Genomic DNA, 18,361 nt, shown 5'->3' on the forward strand with positions numbered 1-18,361 from the left:
CACTAATGATGCTGGAGTCGTGCACCAGGCTCTCCACTGCGGTCACCACCCTCGCAGTGTTGGCCTCGGTGTTGCACATTGCCGGCAGCATCTCCTGTGCCCCTAGCCTCTGGGACTCCTCCAAGCACCTATGAACCTGCTGGAGTGTCGCTGACATCTCCCTCTGAATGTCCCTGTCACTTCCTAATGTCTCCATCAGCTCCGAGATGGCTGCTTGCACAGGCTCAGCATCAGGCTGGTACCCGACTGGGTCCTGGGATCCAGCAGCCCTCCGAATGCTGTCTCTCCTGGGGGTTCCTGCCTCCACCTGGGGTACATCAGCAGCTGTGCTGTGCTCACCAGATTGTGCCCCAGAAGTCTGACCACTAACATTTCCCACCGAGGTGCACGTATCTACGCTGGTAGAAGGTCGGGATGATAGCTGTGCCGCGATTAGTATAGCGGTATTCTTGTAGCTCTCCTCTGAGGTGTTGTCCTGGGAGGCTGGAGAGGGGGCCACACGGGATGGGCCGGCGCCGTCGGCTGGAGGACCTACAAGAAAATGGACATGTGGTCAGTGGGAGGGATGGGTCAGTCAGTAAGGCAATGACAATTCACGTTTGACAGGTCCTTTGGCTGGGGCCCGGTGGTTCCTCACCTCTGCAGCATCTGCCAGCCTCTGTCTTGGTGATCGCTCTGTCCTCAGCCAACCCAGTCAACTCCAGGGTCCGCTCCTCAAAGGAGGTGAGGATTCATATGTCCACCACCCCTCCGTCAGTCTGGGCCCTCTCCCGGCGATTGTGAGAGAGCTTTTCCTGAGGAGACACAGAGAGGGCGTCGTTAGCCACACGCATGGTTCACAGTGGTGGAAGGGGGGTGTGTGAAGGAAGGGTTGGGGGGGTTGAAAGAAGAGGGGGAGTTGGAGGGAGGGTAGGGGTCGCATTGAGAATTGGGGGGGTGGATGTTCGCGTGGGGGTGGAAAGATCTCGGCTGGGGTGGTTGGGGGGGGGGTGGAGGGGGTGTTTGTGTCTACTCATTCATGCTGCCCGTTGTAGATCATTGACCTTTTTCAGGTACTGGAGTCCAGTCCTTCTGGCCACACTCCCGGAGCTCACAGCCATCACCATCTCGTCCCAGGCAGCACTGGCTGCCCTGTGACTGACCCTCCGGAACCCTTGGGGGAACAGGACATCCCTCCTGGCCTCCACTGCATCTCGGAGCCTGGCCAGATCTGCGTCCCCCAATCCTGGGGCCAGTCTCCTGGGCGCTATGGCTGCGAGCTGGCTGGGGTTGGGCTGAGCAACTGCTGTTTAAGTGTTGTTAGCGGGGGGCTGGCGAGTATGATGCCAGCGAATCAACCAGTGTGGCCTCGTTAAGTGGACCAATTATTGTTGAATCGCGTAGCTGGGCTGAGCGTTGGGAAGCTCACGGCAGTTCCCGCTCACCACCACGCTTAGAAATCTTTCCGGAGAATCACGTTCTAAGTATCTCTAGGAAGCTGGTATTGCAAGTCATTCGACCATTGCCCTATGGCTGACTTCAGGCTAAAATTGTAGGTTGCAGTAATAAGATAGTAGAGAAAGGGCGGCATGGTGGCGCAGTGGTTAGCTCTGCTGCCGATGGTGCTGAGAACCCTGTTTCGATCCCGGCCCTGGGTCACTGTCCGTGTGGAGTTTGCACATTCTCCCCATATCTGCATGGGTCTCACCCCCATAACCCAAAAAGATGTGCAGGGTAGGTGGATTGGCCACGCTAAATTGCCCCTGAATTGGAAAAAAACATAATTGAGTATTCTAAATTAAAAATAATAAGATAGTAGAGAGACAGCAGTGCACAATGCTACGATATTTCAAATGTCAGCTAGATTAGAGAACCCCAAAAATTCTACAAGCCTAAGGACAGACTGATGACAAGATGGGTCTGATTCACCATGCAATAGTCATTTGGGAATTCTCCCAGTTTGCTCAGGAACAGTGTGCATAAGTTCAATCTTCAATTCACAGAATGGTTACAGCACATAAAGAGGCCATTTAGCCAATAACATCTGTGCCGACTCTGCCAATTTGGCTAGTCCCAGTCGCCTGCCCAAAAGACTCCACAGTTTCCAAGCCTCTGGGCCTGTACTCATAACCATTTGGCAGAACTGTGGGTACAGAATTGTTCCCTCTGGTGCAGGGAGGTTCCCTCTAGGAGGCAAGGGCATCCAAACTTTGAAACAGACAGCCGGATTCTCTGTTGCTGAGACTTAGTGCTGACGCCAGCGCAAAAATAGGGGACATCTACGACAGCAAAATTGGCGCTACACCTGAACCAATTCAACAACTGGTAAGGGGCTAACATCGGCGCCACATGGAACACAATCGATGCCAATGAGAAATAGTGCAGGATTTGCCAGGTTCGGGATTGACACTCAGGAGGCTGACAAGCTGCAGCCACAGATACAAACTTCACTCTCCACACACACCATCCCAACCAACAAGATGCCAGCAAGATGCATGGCACAACGTTTCACAGGTGCAGAGCTTGAGCCTCCTGGGCGCCGTAGTGGAGAGGCGGGCGACTCTGGGTGGGAAGGAGGCTGCCAGCCGCCGCCGTTTGCCAGACATGGGCAGAGGTGTCAGAGTCCGTCAGCACCGTGGGCAACACTGTGCTGACCGGCCAGTAGTTCTGAAAGAAACTGCACAACTTCCTCCTTTGTTCCTTTTTTTTTATAAATGTTTTTATTCAGTTTTCATATTTTATATTGAACAAATTACAAATTGTTAGGAGAGAAAAAGAACAAAACAAACAAAAAAAACCAAACAAACACGCAAAAATTAACATACATATTTACAGGTAGGCATCTTCGTAGTAGTAACTGCGCCCGCGCCCCCCCCCCCCCCCCCCCCCCTCAACATGTTTATTTAGTTTGGTTTTGGGCCTTGGCTAGCCATCGAACCCCTGTACCGAACCTGTAGCCCCCCCCCCCCCTCCCGCTACCTTCCCCCGACTATTCTTCCTCTTGTACATTGGCCACAAATAGGTCCCGGAACAGTTGCATGAATGGCTCCCACGTTCTGTGGAAGCCGTCGTCCGACCCTCGGATGGCAAATTTGATTTTCTCCATTTGGAGAGATTCCGAGAGGTCGGACAGCCAGTCCGCAGCTCTGGGCGGTGGTGCTGACCGCCAGCCAAACAGGATTCTACGGCGGGCGATCAGGGAGGCAAAGGCAAGGGCGTCCGCCCTCCTCCCCAGGAATAGATCTGGCTGTTCTGAAACCCCGAAGACCGCCACTATCGGGCATGGTCCTCCTTTGTTCCTTGTTCCTTCAAGTATTTCTCTTCTTGGTATTTATTGTTCCTCTCTCAATGTGACGTTAGTGACCACAGAAGGTTAAAGCACACAATTCAGCCCGTCATTCTGCTCCCTGTGTGGCAGCAACTACCTCCACACCAAACAGTTGTGTGGTTATTCTGCAACAATGAGCGGATTTCATTGTCTCCCATGTCCCACCTGTACCCACCAGACATCAGTATCCTGCTGAATGTCAACCAGGATTTCAGAACGACAGAGATCTGGAATTGGGGCTTCAAATGCTTCCCCCTTTGACTCAGAGGCAGGATTGCAGCCAGTAAGACAAAGACAGTTCCATCTGGAGTTAAAAGGCCACAGCATAAACTCAAAGTAACAGATAAATCGGAAGGGAGCTCAGACCTGGAACAGAATTACAGAAACCCTGCAAAATGGAAACCCAAAACCAAAAATGTCCTTGTTCCGGCTCCTGAGGGGATTAAATTTCCTAGTTGCAATTCAGAGAAAGATCAGGCAGGGAGGATCACCTGCAAAAACAGACCCAGGGGAATTTCCCTTCAGTAATTCAGAGGAAGGGAAAACGAGATAGACTCGGCCATTTGTGCCAGAGTCGGTCCCAGTTTCCTTTTGCACTTTCACCTAATGTCACCTATTACACCCAAATTCTGCCAAAGGCAAATCTGCTGTGTCATGTACTGGAAATACAATAAATAAAAGGAAAATATTTTTTAGCAATGTTGTTTGAGGAATAAATATTGAGCAAAGATTTTGGGGAAAACGTCCTTGCTCTGTATCAGCCATGGCTTAATTGGTAGCTATCTTGCCTCTCAGTCACAAAGTTCTGGGTTCAATTCTCACTCGAGGACCTTAACTCAAAAATCAAGGGTTCCCCAGTGTCGCATTTAGCGGGTACCCCCAGTGATGCGCTGGGGAATCCTTCGAGGAAGTTCCCATGGAAGGGTTTACCCGGCAATTGCCCAGAGTGCCAACTTCCTCTGGGCAATCACACTGGGCTGGGAACCATCGACAGAAGCAATTTGATTCGCCAACCTCGGCTGGTTCTGCCAGTTTTACCCTGATAGCTTACTTTGAAAGACTTGAAGGGATTAAACACTTCTAATACAAGAGTACTTATTTTAAAAACCAACACCCAGCATCACACAGGACACCCCGCACACACACACAATCCACCAGGGGACCCACCACACCCCTCTTCTCTCTTGTGGCCTAACCAACCAGCCCCTCCCTCCCCATGTCTGGTCCACCCTCCCTTTCCCGGTCCACCCCACTTCTTCCCAGACTGCCCCCCCCCCCCCCACCACCACCCATCCGGTTTGTAACACCCCAGAAAAAACACGCTCTAATCTGACATGACCTCCCCCCCCCCCTACCACCTCTGGTCCGACACATCCACTCTCTCCCAGTCCGACCCAATCCCCATCCCGCTCCAGGCCAACCCAACACCCCCTCCAGTCCGACTCAACTACGACTCACCCTCTCTCTCTGGTCGGACCCCACTGCCACCCCACCCACTACCTCACCCCCGTTGTCTGAACCACGTACCTTTAACTTGTCCCTTAAAACACCGCCTTTGCACAGTTAATGCTGTAAAAGCAAAGTGTTTCTTACCTCACTGCGCCCCAGTTACTCCACACTGCCGGAGGTGCTTTGCTGTCCCTGTATCACCCAGCTTGAGTGAGGGAGGGAGGGTGAGGCAGGGGCTTTGGAATCCCAGAATGGGTAAGTCTGTCGAGAGTGGCAATCCGCTGCCAATTGCCACCTTGCGAAAGGGTGGACGAGATGTTAAGATGAGGCCCTATCAGATGGACGTAAAAGCTGCTATTTTGAAAGGGAGCAAGGGAGTTTCCCCTGGCTGATATTCTAGCCAATGTATATTCCTCGTTCTCCAAAAAAGCATCTTCAATAGATTATTTGGTCATTATAATGTTGCTGTTTGTGAGAGTTTGCTGGTGATCACACTGGCTGCTATGTTTTCGACATTACAACAGTGACTACACCATTGGCTGAAAAGCACTTTCAGACATCTATGATCATGACAAATGCTACATAAGTGCAAGTCTTTTTTACTTTTCTCTTCTTCAAAGTAGTGCCAGGGATAGTTTACATCCGTCTGCGAGGGAAACGAGGGCCACAGTTTAATCTCTATCCCAACGTTTGCAGTGCTGACAGTGCAGCTCTTCACCAATGCTGTCAGCTGCATTAAATCTGCAGAGTAAGACCTGAACCTCCAACTTTCTGAGGTTGGACTGTTATCACTGAGGCGGGGTTGACACCGGTTCCTGTGGGAGTGTTGGCCGCGTTTATGTGCTCATGTCTTGCAGTAGTTCAGAGCAATTATTAATAATAATATTGGATTGGATTGGATTGGATTTGTTTATTGTCACGTGTACCGAGGTACAGTGAAAAGTATTTTTCTGCAAGCAGCTCAACAGATCATTCAGTACATGGGAAGAAAAGGGAATTAAACAGAATTCAAGAAAATACATGAGAATACATAATAGGGCAACACAATATATACAATGTACTACATAAGCATTGGCATCGGATGAAGCAGACACGGGTGTAGTGTTAATGAGGTCAGTCCATAAGAGGGTCATTTAGGAGTCTGGTGACAGTGGGGAAGAAGCTGTTTTTGAGTCTGTTCGTGCGTGTTCTCAGACTTCTGAATCTCCTGCCCGATGGAAGAAGTTGGAAAAGTGAGTAAGCCAAGTGGGAGGGATCCTTGATTATGCTGCCTGCTTTCCCCCGGCAGCGGGAGGTGTAGATGGAATCAATGGATGGGAGGCAGGTTCGTGTGATGGACTGGGCAGTGTTCACGACTCTCTGAAGTTCCTTGCGGTCCTGGGCTGAGCAGTTGCCATACCAGGCTGTGATGCAGCCCGATAGGATGCTCTCTATAGTGCATCTGTAAAAGTTGGTAAGGGTTAATGTGGACATGCCGAATTTCCTTAGTTTCCTGAGGAAGTAAAGGCGCTGTTGTGCTTTCTTAGTGATAGCGTCGACATGAGTAGACCAGGATAGATTTTTGGTGATGTGCACCCCTAGGAATTTGAAACTGCTCACCATCTCTACCTCGGCTCCGTTGATTCTGACAGGGGTGTGCACAGTACTTTGCTTCCTAAAGTCGATGACCAGCTCTTTAGTTTTGCTGGCATTAAGGGAGAGATTGTTGTCGCTGCACCACTCCACTAGGTTCTCTATCTCCCTCCTGTATTCGGACTCGTCGTTATTCGAGATCCGGCCCACTATGGTCGTATCGTCAGCAAACTTGTAGATGGAGTTGGAACCTAGTTTTGCCATGCAGTCGTGTGTGTACAGGGAGTAGAGTAGGGGGCTAAGTACACAGCCTTGTGGGGCACCGGTATTGAGGACTTTTGTGGAGGAGGTGTTGGTGTTCATTCTTACTGACTGTGGTCTGTTGGTCAGAAAGTCAAGGATCCAGTTGCAGAGTGGAGAGCCAAGTCCTAGGTTTTGGAGCTTTGATATGAGCTTGGCTGGGATTATGGTGTTGAAGGCGGAGCTGTAGTCAATAAATAGGAGTCTGATGTAGGAGTCCTTGTTTTCGAGATGCTCTAGGGATGAGTGTAGGGCCAGGGAAATGGCGTCTGATGTGGACCGGTTGCGACGGTATGCGAATTGAAGTGGGTCAAGGCGTTCCGGGAGTATGGAGGTGATGCGCTTCATGATCAGCCTCTCGAAGCACTTCATTACAACTGATGTCAGGGCCACCGGGCGGTAGTCATTGAGGCACGTTGCCTGGTTCTTCTTTGGTACCGGTATGATGGTGGTCTTCTTGAAGCAGGTGGGGACCTCGGAGTGGAGTAGGGATAGGTTAAAGATGTCTGTGAAAACCTCTGCCAGCTGGTCCGCGCAGGCTCTGAGTGCACGACCGGGGATCCCGTCCGGGCCCATCGCCTTCCGTGGGTTCACTTTCAAGAAGGCCGATCTGACTTCGGAAACTGTGATGGTGGGTATGGGTGAATTATGGGTTGCTGGGGCACTCGATAGCGGATTGTTGGTTACCTGCTCAAACCGAGCATAGAATGCATTAAGTTCATCGGGGAGGGGTGCACTGCTGCCAGAGATACTGCTCGGCTTTGCTTTGTAGCCCGTTATGTTGCTTAGTCCTTGCCACAACCGCCGAGAGTCTGTCTGTGACTCTAGTTTAGTTTGATATTCTCTCTTGGCGGAGGTCGTACCTGGATTTCTTGTATTTGTAATATAATAATAATCTTTTCATTAACACTGCAATGAAGTTACTGTGAAAATCCCCCAGTTGCCACATTCTGGCGCCTGTTCGGGGACACTGAGGGAGAATTCAGAATGTCCAATTCACCTAACAGAACGTCTGCTGGTTTAGCTCACTGGGCTAAATCGCTGGCTTTTAAAGCAGACCAGGCAGGCCAGCAGCACGGTTCGATTCCCATACCAGCCTCCCCGGACAGGCGCCGGAATGTGGCGACTAGGGGCTTTTCACAGTAACTTCATTGAAGCCTACTAGTGACAATAAGCGATTTTCATTTCATTTCATTTTCATTTCATTTCTTTCGGGACTTGTGGCAGGAAACTGGAGCACATGGAGGAAACCCACGGAGGCACGAGGAGATCGTGCAGACTCCGCACAGACAGTGACCCAAACCGGGAATCGAACCAGAGTCCCTGGCGCTGTGAAACAACAGTGCTAACCACTGTGCTACCGTGCCGCCCAATTATAGTCTGCTTGAGCAACAGAAGCATCATATTACACACCACCTGCCATTGCTGCCTGCACATCCAACTTCCAACATGTTCCCTGATCTACAGTCAGAACTCACCAATGTGCCGAATACGTTCTTTGATCACTTCACACTCCTGTGGCCAGCAAGGTAATTGGTGTTTGGTGGAGAGGCCGTACAGGTCCCAAGGCTCACGCAGGCGGTGGACAAGCCCTCCAAAGCTATCCTCAATCACGATCTGAGTTGTACGAGGTAAACGAGGTTTTCGTTGATACCCTGTGGTCGGTGCGGGGGGAGAGGGGGGAAGGGGGAGAAAGACAAGAGGTTCCTTTTGTATTAAGAGTAAACTTCTTACTTAAAATCATCATTATTAGAGTGATCATGACATTAACCAGCTTGTGCACGGTGCAATTACCAATTGATCTCCTGTGGTTTTCTCATCATTAAGAAGGTAAGAGCATTATCATTATAAATGTCATAACAAGCAAAGTGTTACAGAAAGTGAGCGTGAAGGGGAAAGTGTGAAGAGGAAAGTGTTTCAGGAAGTGAATGTGATGAAAGTGTTGCAACAAAACAGTGTGACAAGGAGTATGTAAAAGTAATGGGGCGAGGAGTGTGTGAAGATAATGAGACAAGGAAAGTGTGAAGATAATGGGACAAGGAGTGTTTGAAGATAATGAGACAAGGAGTGTATGAAGATAATGAGACAAGGAGAGTGTGAAGATAATGGGACAAGGAGTGTGTGAAGATAATGGGACAAGGAGTGTGTGAAGATAATGGGGCAAGGAGTGTGTGAAGATAATGGGACAAGGAGAGTGTGAAGATAATGGGACAAGGAGTGTGTGAAGATAATGGGACAAGGAGTGTGTGAAGATAATGGGGCAAGGGGAGTGTGTGAAGATAATGGGACAAGGAGAGTGTGAAGATAATGGGACAAGGAGAGTGTGTGAAGATAATGGGGCAAGGAGAGTGTGAAGATAATGGGGCAAGGAGTGTGTGAAGATAATGGGACAAGGAGAGTGTGAAGATAATGGGACTCTTTCTGGGGAAGGTGGGACCTCTATAGACAGGATGGTCTACATCTGAACCTGAGGGGCACCAATATCCTGGGGGGGAGATTTGTTAGTACTCTTTGGGGGGGTTTAAACTAATTCAGCAGGGGCATGGGAACCTGGATTGTAGTTTTGGGGTGCGAGAGATTGAGAGTAGAGAGGTCAGGAGCACAGTTTTGACTTCGCAGGAGGGCGGCAGTGTTCAGGTCTGTGGTTTGAAGTGTGTCTATTTCAATGCCAGGAGTATACGAAATAAGGTAGGGGAACTGGCAGCATGGGTTGGTACCTGGGACTTCGATGTTGTGGCCATTTCAGAGACATGGATAGAGCAGGGACAGGAATGGTTGTTGCAGGTTCCGGGGTTTAGGTGCTTTAGTAAGGTCAGAGAAGGGGGCAAAAGAGGGGGAGGTGTGGCGCTGCTAGTCAAGGACAGTATTACGGTGGTAGAAAGGATGCAAGATGGGGACTCTTCTTCCGAGGTAGTATGGGCTGAGGTTAGAAACAGGAAAGGAGAGGTCACCCTGTTGGGAGTTTTCTATAGGCCACCTAATAGTTCTAGAGATGTAGAGGAAAGGATGGCGAAGATGATTCTGGAAAAGAGCGAAAGTAACAGGGTAGTTGTTATGGGAGACTTTAACTTTCCTAATATTGACTGGAAAAGATATAGTTCGAGTACATTGGATGGGTCGTTCTTTGTACAATGTGTGCAGGAGGGTTTTCTGACACAATATGTTGACAGGCCAACAAGAGGTGAGGCCACTTTGGATTTGGTTTTGGGTAATGAACCAGGCCAGGTGTTAGATCTGGAGGTAGGTGAACACTTTGGAGACAGTGACCACAATTCGGTGACCTTTACGTTAGTGATGGAAAGGGATAAGTATACCCCGCAGAGCAAGAGTTATAGCTGGGGGAAGGGCAATTATGATGCCATTAGACATGACTTAGGATGTGTTGGTTGGAGAAGTAGGCTGCAAGGGTTGGGCACACTGGATATGTGGAGCTTGTTCAAGGAACAGCTATTGCATATTCTTGATAAGTACGTACCAGTCAGGCAGGGAGGAAGGGGTCGAGCGAGGGAACCGTGGTTTACCAAAGAAGTGGAATCTCTTGTTAAGAGGAAGAAGGAGGCCTATGTGAAGATGAGGCGTGAAGTTTCAGTTGGGGCGCTTGATAGTTACAAGGAAGCGAGGAAGGATCTAAAGAGAGAGCTGAGACGAGCAAGGAGGGGACATGAGAAGTCTTTGGCAGGTAGGATCAAGGAAAACCCAAAAGCTTTCTATAGGTATGTCAGGAATAAAAGAATGACTAGGGTAAGAGTAGGGCCAGTCAAGGACAGTGGTGGGAAGTTGTGTGTGGAGGCTGAGGAGATAAGCGAGATACTAAATGAATACTTTTCGTCAGTATTCACTCAAGAAAAAGATAATATTGAGGAGGAGAATGCTGAGACCCAGGCTATTAGAATAGATGGCATTGAGGTGTGTAGGGAAGAAGTGTTGGCAATTCTGGACAAGGTGAAAATAGATAAGTCCCCGGGGCCGGATGGGATTTATCCTAGGATTCTCTGGGAAGCCAGGGAAGAGATTGCTGAGCCTTTGGCTTTGATTTTTAGGTCATCATTGGCTACAGGAATAGTGCCAGAGGACTGGAGGATAGCAAATGTGGTCCCTTTGTTCAAGAAGGGGAGTAGAGATAACCCCGGTAACTATAGGCCGGTGAGCCTAACGTCTGTGGTAGGTAAAGTCTTGGAGAGGATTATAAAGGATACGATTTATAATCATCTAGATAGGAATAATATGATTAGGGATAGTCAGCATGGTTTTGTGAAGGGTAGGTCATGCCTCACAAACCTTATCGAGTTCTTTGAGAAGGTGACTGAACAGGTAGACGAGGGTAGAGCAGTTGATGTGGTGTATATGGATTTCAGTAAAGCGTTTGATAAGGTTCCCCACGGTCGGCTATTGCAGAAAATACGGAGGCTGGGGATTGAGGGTGATTTAGAGATGTGGATCAGAAATTGGCTAGTTGAAAGAAGACAGAGAGTGGTAGTTGATGGGAAATGTTCAGAATGGAGTTCAGTTACGAGTGGCGTACCACAAGGATCTGTTCTGGGGCCGTTGCTGTTTGTCATTTTTATAAATGACCTAGAGGAGGGCGCAGAAGGATGGGTGAGTAAATTTGCAGACGACACTAAAGTCGGTGGAGTTGTAGACAGTGCGGAAGGATGTTGCAGGTTACAGAGGGACATAGATAAGCTGCAGAGCTGGGCTGAGAGGTGGCAAATGGAGTTTAATGTGGAGAAGTGTGAGGTGATTCACTTTGGAAAGAATAACAGGAATGCGGAATATTTGGCTAATGGTAAAATTCTTGGTAGTGTGGATGAGCAGAGGGATCTCGGTGTCCATGTACATAGATCCCTGAAAGTTGCCACCCAGGTTGATAGGGTTGTGAAGAAGGCCTATGGTGTGTTGGCCTTTATTGGTAGAGGGATTGAGTTCCGGAGCCATGAGGTCATGATGCAGCTGTACCAAACTCTGGTACGGCCGCATTTGGAGTATTGCGTACAGTTCTGGTCGCCTCATTATAGGAAGGACGTGGAAGCTTTGGAACGGGTGCAGAGGAGATTTACCAGGATGTTGCCTGGTATGGAGGGAAAATCTTATGAGGAAAGGCTGATGGACTTGAGGTTGTTTTCATTAGAGAGAAGAAGGTTAAGAGGTGACTTAATAGAGGCATACAAAATGATCAGAGGGTTAGATAGGGTGGACAGCGAGAGCCTTCTCCCGCGGATGGAGGTGGCTAGCACGAGGGGACATAGCCTTAAATTGAGGGGTAATAGATATAGGACAGAGGTCAGAGGTGGGTTTTTTACGCAAAGAGTGGTGAGGCCGTGGAATGCCCTACCTGCAACAGTAGTGAACTCGCCAACATTGAGGGCATTTAAAAATTTATTGGATAAGCATATGGATGATAAGGGCATAGTGTAGGTTAGATGGCCTTTAGTTTTTTTTTTCCATGTCGGTGCAACATCGAGGGCCGAAGGGCCTGTACTGCGCTGTATCGTTCTATGTTCTATGTTCTATGAGTGCGTGAAGATAATGGGACAAGGAGTGTGTGAAGATAATGGGACAAGGAGTGTGTGAAGATAATGGGACAAGGAGTGTGTGAAGATAATGAGACAAGGAGTGTGTGAAGATAATGGGACAAGGAGAGTGTGAAGATAATGGGACAAGGAGTGTGTGAAGATAATGAGACAAGGAGTGTGTGAAGATAATGGGGCAAGGAGTGTGTGAAGATAATGGGGCAAGGAGTGTGTGAAGATAATGGTGCAAGGAGAGTGTGAAGATAATGGGACAAGGAGTGTGTGAAGATAATGGGGCAAGGAGTGTGTGAAGATAATGGGACAAGGAGTGTGTGAAGATAATGGGACAAGGAGTGTGTGAAGATAATGGGACAAGGAGTGTGTGAAGATAATGGGACAAGGAGTGTGTGAAGATAATGGGGCAAGGAGTGTGTGAAGATAATGAAGCAAGGAGAGTGTCACAAGAATACTCAAGAAACAAGACTTTTCATGAAAATTGAGAAATTGGATAAAGGGTCAGTGTTCACGACAGGAAAGTCAGGAGGGATACATAAATAGAACCATATTGTTAAAGATTTTATTCAAAAACATTCTATAGAATTTGCCAATCTGGTCCTACGTTTTGAGATTGTGGCAGTCAGTGGGCTGTCTCTTTCATCACATTCATCGTCTGAATCCTGCAGGAAGTCTTCTATATCACACTCATAATCATTCCCCGCTGAAGGCAAAAAAAGATCCTGATGCTTCACTTTAGTTCCCAAATCTGCTCGATTGGCCTTCTGTTGAGCTAAAAATATCACGAGACAAATAACTTTGTGATTGACTATTACAATTTCCAAGCTAAATTTTTAAGTCCTATTAAATGACTCCATTTGGGTGAATCCATGATTTTGTTGACTGCTTATGGTGAGTGGAAGGATTGGGTATGATGAGACAAATGTTTTTTTTTGTTCAATGCATGGTGTGATCCAAGCCCCATGAAACAACAACACAAAGAACATTCCAGAGTCTCTCTCCATATTAAATATATTGGTACATTCCAATTGCTCCCAGTATCAAACACTGGAATCAGACAGAGGAACCACATTTCATCCCAAACATAGTGCATTCCAATGTCCCCTCCGTATAAAACACACAGAACATTCTGAGCACCTTGAGCAAATAAATGGAAAATTCTGTGCCCCATCCGACAGAACACGATCAGGAGGCCCGAGAAGGTAAATTCAAAAGAGGTTTAGTTTGAAAACAAAAGTAGAGGCCACATCACGGCTAACAGTCCAAAGGCTGCAAAGGGGACGACTGTTCTAGCCGGTCCCGGTCCGGGCCGGCATTTATCGGTCGATTTCCACAAACCCCACGGCGAGATCAACTGGGGTGTTCCCATGGGTCTCATGAGGGTTATTCCCCAACAACTCATCCCGTTGCCCCCCCTCCAATGCCTGCCCCAACAACCCTCTGTATCAAGCACCTATGGTGGATCCGGCAGAGGCGGCAGAATGCGCAGCAGGGTAGCATGGTGGTTAGCATAAATGCTTCACAGCGCCAGGGTCCCAGGTTCAATTCCCGGCTGGGTCACTGTCTGTGTGGATTCTGCACGTCCTCCCCGTGTCTGCGTGGGTTTCCTCCGGGTGCTCCGGTTTCCTCCCACAGTCCAAAGATGTGCGGGTTAGGTGGATTGCCATGCTAAATTGCCCGTAGTGTCCTAAAAAGTAAGGTTAGGGGGGGTTGTTGGGTTACGGGTATAGGGTGGATACGTGTGTTTGAGTAGGGTGATCATTGCTCGGCACAACATCGAGGGCCGAAGGGCCTGTTCTCTGCTGCACTGTTCTATGTTCTAAGAGGATTCTGGGAGAGGTCAAATCAGTCACCTTGAATGTACTGTGAGCAGCCGAAGAACTGGTGTCAAGGAGGCACTGGAGAATTGCGTCCCACCAAACAAAAGGGAGAGAGTGATCTAAAGAGGCTGCTAGAAAATTTGCTGTATCCTCAAAGCTACTGGGAATCTGACTACAGCTACAAGGAAGACATTGGTGACGAGTAAATAGTTTTTATTTTGACTTTCTATTTTCTTTTCTTCCTCTTCTCTCTTGGTGTTGATGTAAAGTTAACTAAAGAGTTAAGTCACGGCAGGAGATCACAGACCCGTGTCATGCTCCTCCTGTGCGATGTGGGAATTTAGGGATGCTTCCAGTGTCCCTGAACCCTTCACACTTTGGAGTATCCAGGAAGCTGAGGAAATCGTGGATGGCACGTTCAGTAAGTTCGTCACACCACAGAAAAAGATTACTGAGGAAGATTGGAAATGGGTGACCATTTCATTTCATTCTGGAGGGGAAGGGTGAACAGCCAGCTGTAGTGGCGCATATAGGCACCAACAATATAGGTAAAAAAACAGGATGAAGTCCTCCAGGCTGAATTTACGGAGTTAGGAGTTAAACTAAAAAGCAGGACCTCAAAGGTAGTAATCTCAGGATTACTACAAGTGCTAGTCAGAGCAGGAATGGCAGGATAGATGTGATGAATATGTGGCTTGAGGGATGGTGCAAGAGGGCAGCATTCAAATTCTTAGGACGTTAGAACCTGTTCTGGGGGAGGTGGGACCAGTGCGAACCAGCCGGTCTGCACCTGGGCAGGACTGGAACCAAGGTTCGAGGGGAAGTGTTTGCTGTTGGGGAGGGTTCAAACTAATATGGCAGGGGGATGGGAACCAATTCAGGAAGCCGGAGGGAAGTAAAATGGGACAGTAAAGGGAAACGTGGAAGGCAGGGGAACCAAAGACAAAAATCAAAAAGAGGCACATTGCATCATAATTCTGAATGGGCAATAAATATCCAAAAAAAAGAAGCCTGGAGGCTCTGTGTCTCACTGCGAGGAGCATTTTTAATTAGGTTGATGAATTAACAGCGCTGACAATATTAACAGATATGATGTAATTGGGATCACGGAGACCTGGCTCCAGGGTGACCAAGGATAGGAACTCAGCATCCAGGGGTATTCAATATTCAGGAAAGACAGAAGGAAAGGAAAGGGAGGCGGGGTAGCGTTGCTAGTTAAACAGGAGATTAACGCAATAGTAAGGAAGGACATTAGCCTGAACAATGTGGAATCTGTATGGGTGGAGCTGCGGAACACCAAAGGGCAAAAAACATCAGTGGGAGTTGTGTACAAACTACAAAACAGTAGTTGTGAGGTTGGGGATTGCATCAAACAGGAAATTAGAGATGTGTGCAGTAATGGTACAGCAGTTATTATAGGTGACTACACTGCATATTGATTGAGCTAATCAAACTGGGAGCAATGCGATGGAGGAGGATTTCCTGGAATGTATAAGGGATGTTTTCTCGACCGATATGTTGAGGAACCAACTAGAGAGCTCGCCATCCTAGGCTGGATATTGTGCAATGAGAGAGGATTAATTAGTGATGTTGTGGTGTGAGATCCTTTAGGGAAGAATGACCATAATATGGTAGAATTCTTCATTCAGATGGTGAGTGACACAGTTAAGACTGAGACTAGGGTCATGAAGTTAAAGAAAGCTAACTTTGATGGTATGAGACGTGCATTGGCTAGGATAAGCTGTCAAAGGGTACTTAAGGGGTTGATGGCGGATAGGCAATGGCAGACATTTAAAGAACACATGGATGAACTTCAACAATTGTACATCACTGTCTGCCACAGAGTAAGACGGGGAAGGTGGCTCAACCATAGCTAACAAGGGAAATCAGGGGTAGTGTTAAAGCCAAAGAGGACGTGTATAAATTGTCCAGGAAAAGGAGCAAGCCTGAGGAATGGGAGAAAGTTAAAATTCAGCAGAGGAGGACAAAGGGTTTAATTTGGATGGGGAAAATAGAATGCGAGAGTAAGCTTGCAGAAAACATAAAAACTGACTGCAAAAGCTTCTACAGATATGTGAAGAGAAAAAGACTGGTGAAGATAAATGTAGGTCCCTTACAGTTAGAATCAGGTGAATTCATAATGGGCAGCAAAGAGATGGCAGAGCAGCTGAACAATTACCTTGGATCTGCCTTCACTAAGGAGGACAGAAATAACCTTCCGGAAATACTAGGGGCAGAGGGTCTAGCATGAAGGAGGGACTGAAGGAAACCCTTATTAGTCGGGAAATTGTACAGGGGAGATTGATGGGATTAACACTTGATCAGTCCCCAGGGCCTGGTGCTCTCCATCCCAGAGTACTTACGGGAGTGGCCCTAGAAATAGTGGATGCATTGACGATCATTTTCCAGCATTTTATAGATTCTGGAAGAGTTCCAATGGATTGGATGGTAGCCTGATACCGGTGATGGGGAAAATGCTGGAGTCAATTATCAAGGATGAAATAATTGAGCATTTGGAAAGCGGGGATAGGATCGGTCCAAGTCAGCATGGATTCACTAAAGGGAAATCAGACTTGACATATATTCTGCAATTTTTTGAGGATGTGACCAGTAGAGTGGACAAGGGTGAACCAGTGGATGTTGTGTATGTGGACTTTCGAAATGCTTTTGATATGGTCCCACACAAGAGATTAGTGAGCAAAATTAAAGGTCATAGTATTGGGGGTAATGTATTGATGTGGATAGAGAACTGGTTGGCAGTCAAGAAGCAGAGAGTGGGAATAAACCTTGGGTCCTTTTCAGAGTGGCAGGCAGTGACTAGTGGGGTACCGCAGGGTTCAGTGCTGGGACCCCAGATGTTCACAATAGATAAGAATGATTTGGACGAAGGAATTGCAATATCTCCAAATTTGCCGACGACACTAAGCTGGGTGGCAGTGTGTGCTGTGAGGAGGATGCAAAGAGGCTGCAGGGTGACTTGAACAGGCTGGCTGAGTGGGCAAATACTTGGCAAATGCAATATAACGTGGGTAAATGTGGGATTATCCACTTTGGTGGCAAAAGCAGGAAGGCAGATTATTATCTGAATGACGGAATATTAGGAAAAGGGGAAATGCAACGAGATCTGGGTGTCATGGTGGAACAGTCACTGAAGGTTGGTGTGCAGGTACAGCAGGCGGCGAGGAAAGCTAATGGCATGCTGGCCTTCAGAGCGCGAGGATTTGAGTTTAGGAGCAAGGATGTCTTGCTGCAGTTATACAGGGCCTTGTTGAGGGCACACCTTGAGTATTGTGGGCAGTTTTGGTCTCCTAGTTTGAGGAAGGACATTCTTGACATTGAGGGTGTCCAGCGAAGGTTCGCCAGACTAATCCCCGGGATGGCAGGACTGACATATGAAGAAAGACTGGATCGACTGGGCTTGTACTCACTGGAGTTTAGAAGAATGAGAGGGGATCTCATAGAAACATATAAAATCCTGATGGGATTGAACAGGCTGGATGCGGGAAGAATGGTCCCAATGTTAGGGACGTCCAGAACCAGAGGTCGCAGCCTAAAAATAAGGGCCATGATGTGGAGATGCTGGCGTTGGACTGGGGTGAGCACAGTAAGAAGTCTTACAACACCAGGTTAAAGTCCAACAGGTTTGTTTCAAACACGAGCTTTCGGAGCGCAGCTCCTTCCTCAGGTGAATGGCGAGGTATGTACTCATACCTCGCCATTCACCTGAGGAAGGAGCTGTGCTCCGAAAGCTCGTGTTTGAAATAAACCTGTTGGACTTTAACCTGGTGTTGTAAGACTTCTTACTAAAAATAAGGGGTAAGCCATTCAGGACTGAGATGAGGAAGAACATCTTCTCTCAGAGAGTTGGGAACTTGTGGAAGTCTCCACCATAGAAAGCTGTTGGGGCCGGTTTGTTGGATATATTCAAGAGGGAGCTGGACGTGGACCTTGCGGCTAAAGGGATCAAGGGATGTGGAGAGAAAGCGGGAGTGGGGTAATGAATTTGCATGATCAGCCATGATCATATTGAATGGTGGAGCAGGCTTGAAGGGCTGAATGGCCTACTCCTGCACCTATTTTCTATGTTTCTATGAATTCGCCCATGCTTCTACTGGCAGAGTCAATGGCAGTGGGTGGTCGGGGTGGGGGAGGGGAGAGATTTTGACGGGAGTCTCACAAATGGGTTTCCTGTCGGCATAGAATTACAGTGGAATTTTCCGATACCGTCAACCATGACAAATCGGCAATCCCACTGGAGGCCGGAGTGAGAACTATTTGCATCTCGCTAATGGCTTGCAGATGTAGGCCCAACCCCTGATGCTCTGCAATGCCAGCGGGAAAATATGCCAGTTCCGAACTTACCTGGACCAATGTTCGGAATTCGGGAC

The 18,361-nt window shown here is 48.1% G+C and overlaps 1 protein-coding gene across 11 annotated transcripts in view; it reads right to left on the reverse strand.

The window, feature by feature from the left end:
* The window catches only part of LOC119979765 (cytosolic carboxypeptidase 3-like), a 268,954-nt gene that overhangs the window by 35,302 nt on the left and 215,291 nt on the right, over nt 1-18,361 (reverse strand). For all 11 annotated transcript variants that reach the window (XM_038773113.1, XM_038773093.1, XM_038822401.1 and 8 more), the window contains 2 exons: nt 12,758-12,925; nt 8,107-8,283 (listed from right to left, as the gene is read on the reverse strand). In XM_038773113.1, the coding sequence (XP_038629041.1) occupies nt 8,107-8,283; nt 12,758-12,925 (345 nt within the window). The remainder of the gene's footprint in view (nt 1-8,106; nt 8,284-12,757; nt 12,926-18,361) is intronic.

The sequence above is a fragment of the Scyliorhinus canicula genome, chromosome 2, assembly GCF_902713615.1.
Source record: "Scyliorhinus canicula chromosome 2, sScyCan1.1, whole genome shotgun sequence".
NCBI classification, from domain to species: Eukaryota; Metazoa; Chordata; class Chondrichthyes; order Carcharhiniformes; family Scyliorhinidae; genus Scyliorhinus; species Scyliorhinus canicula.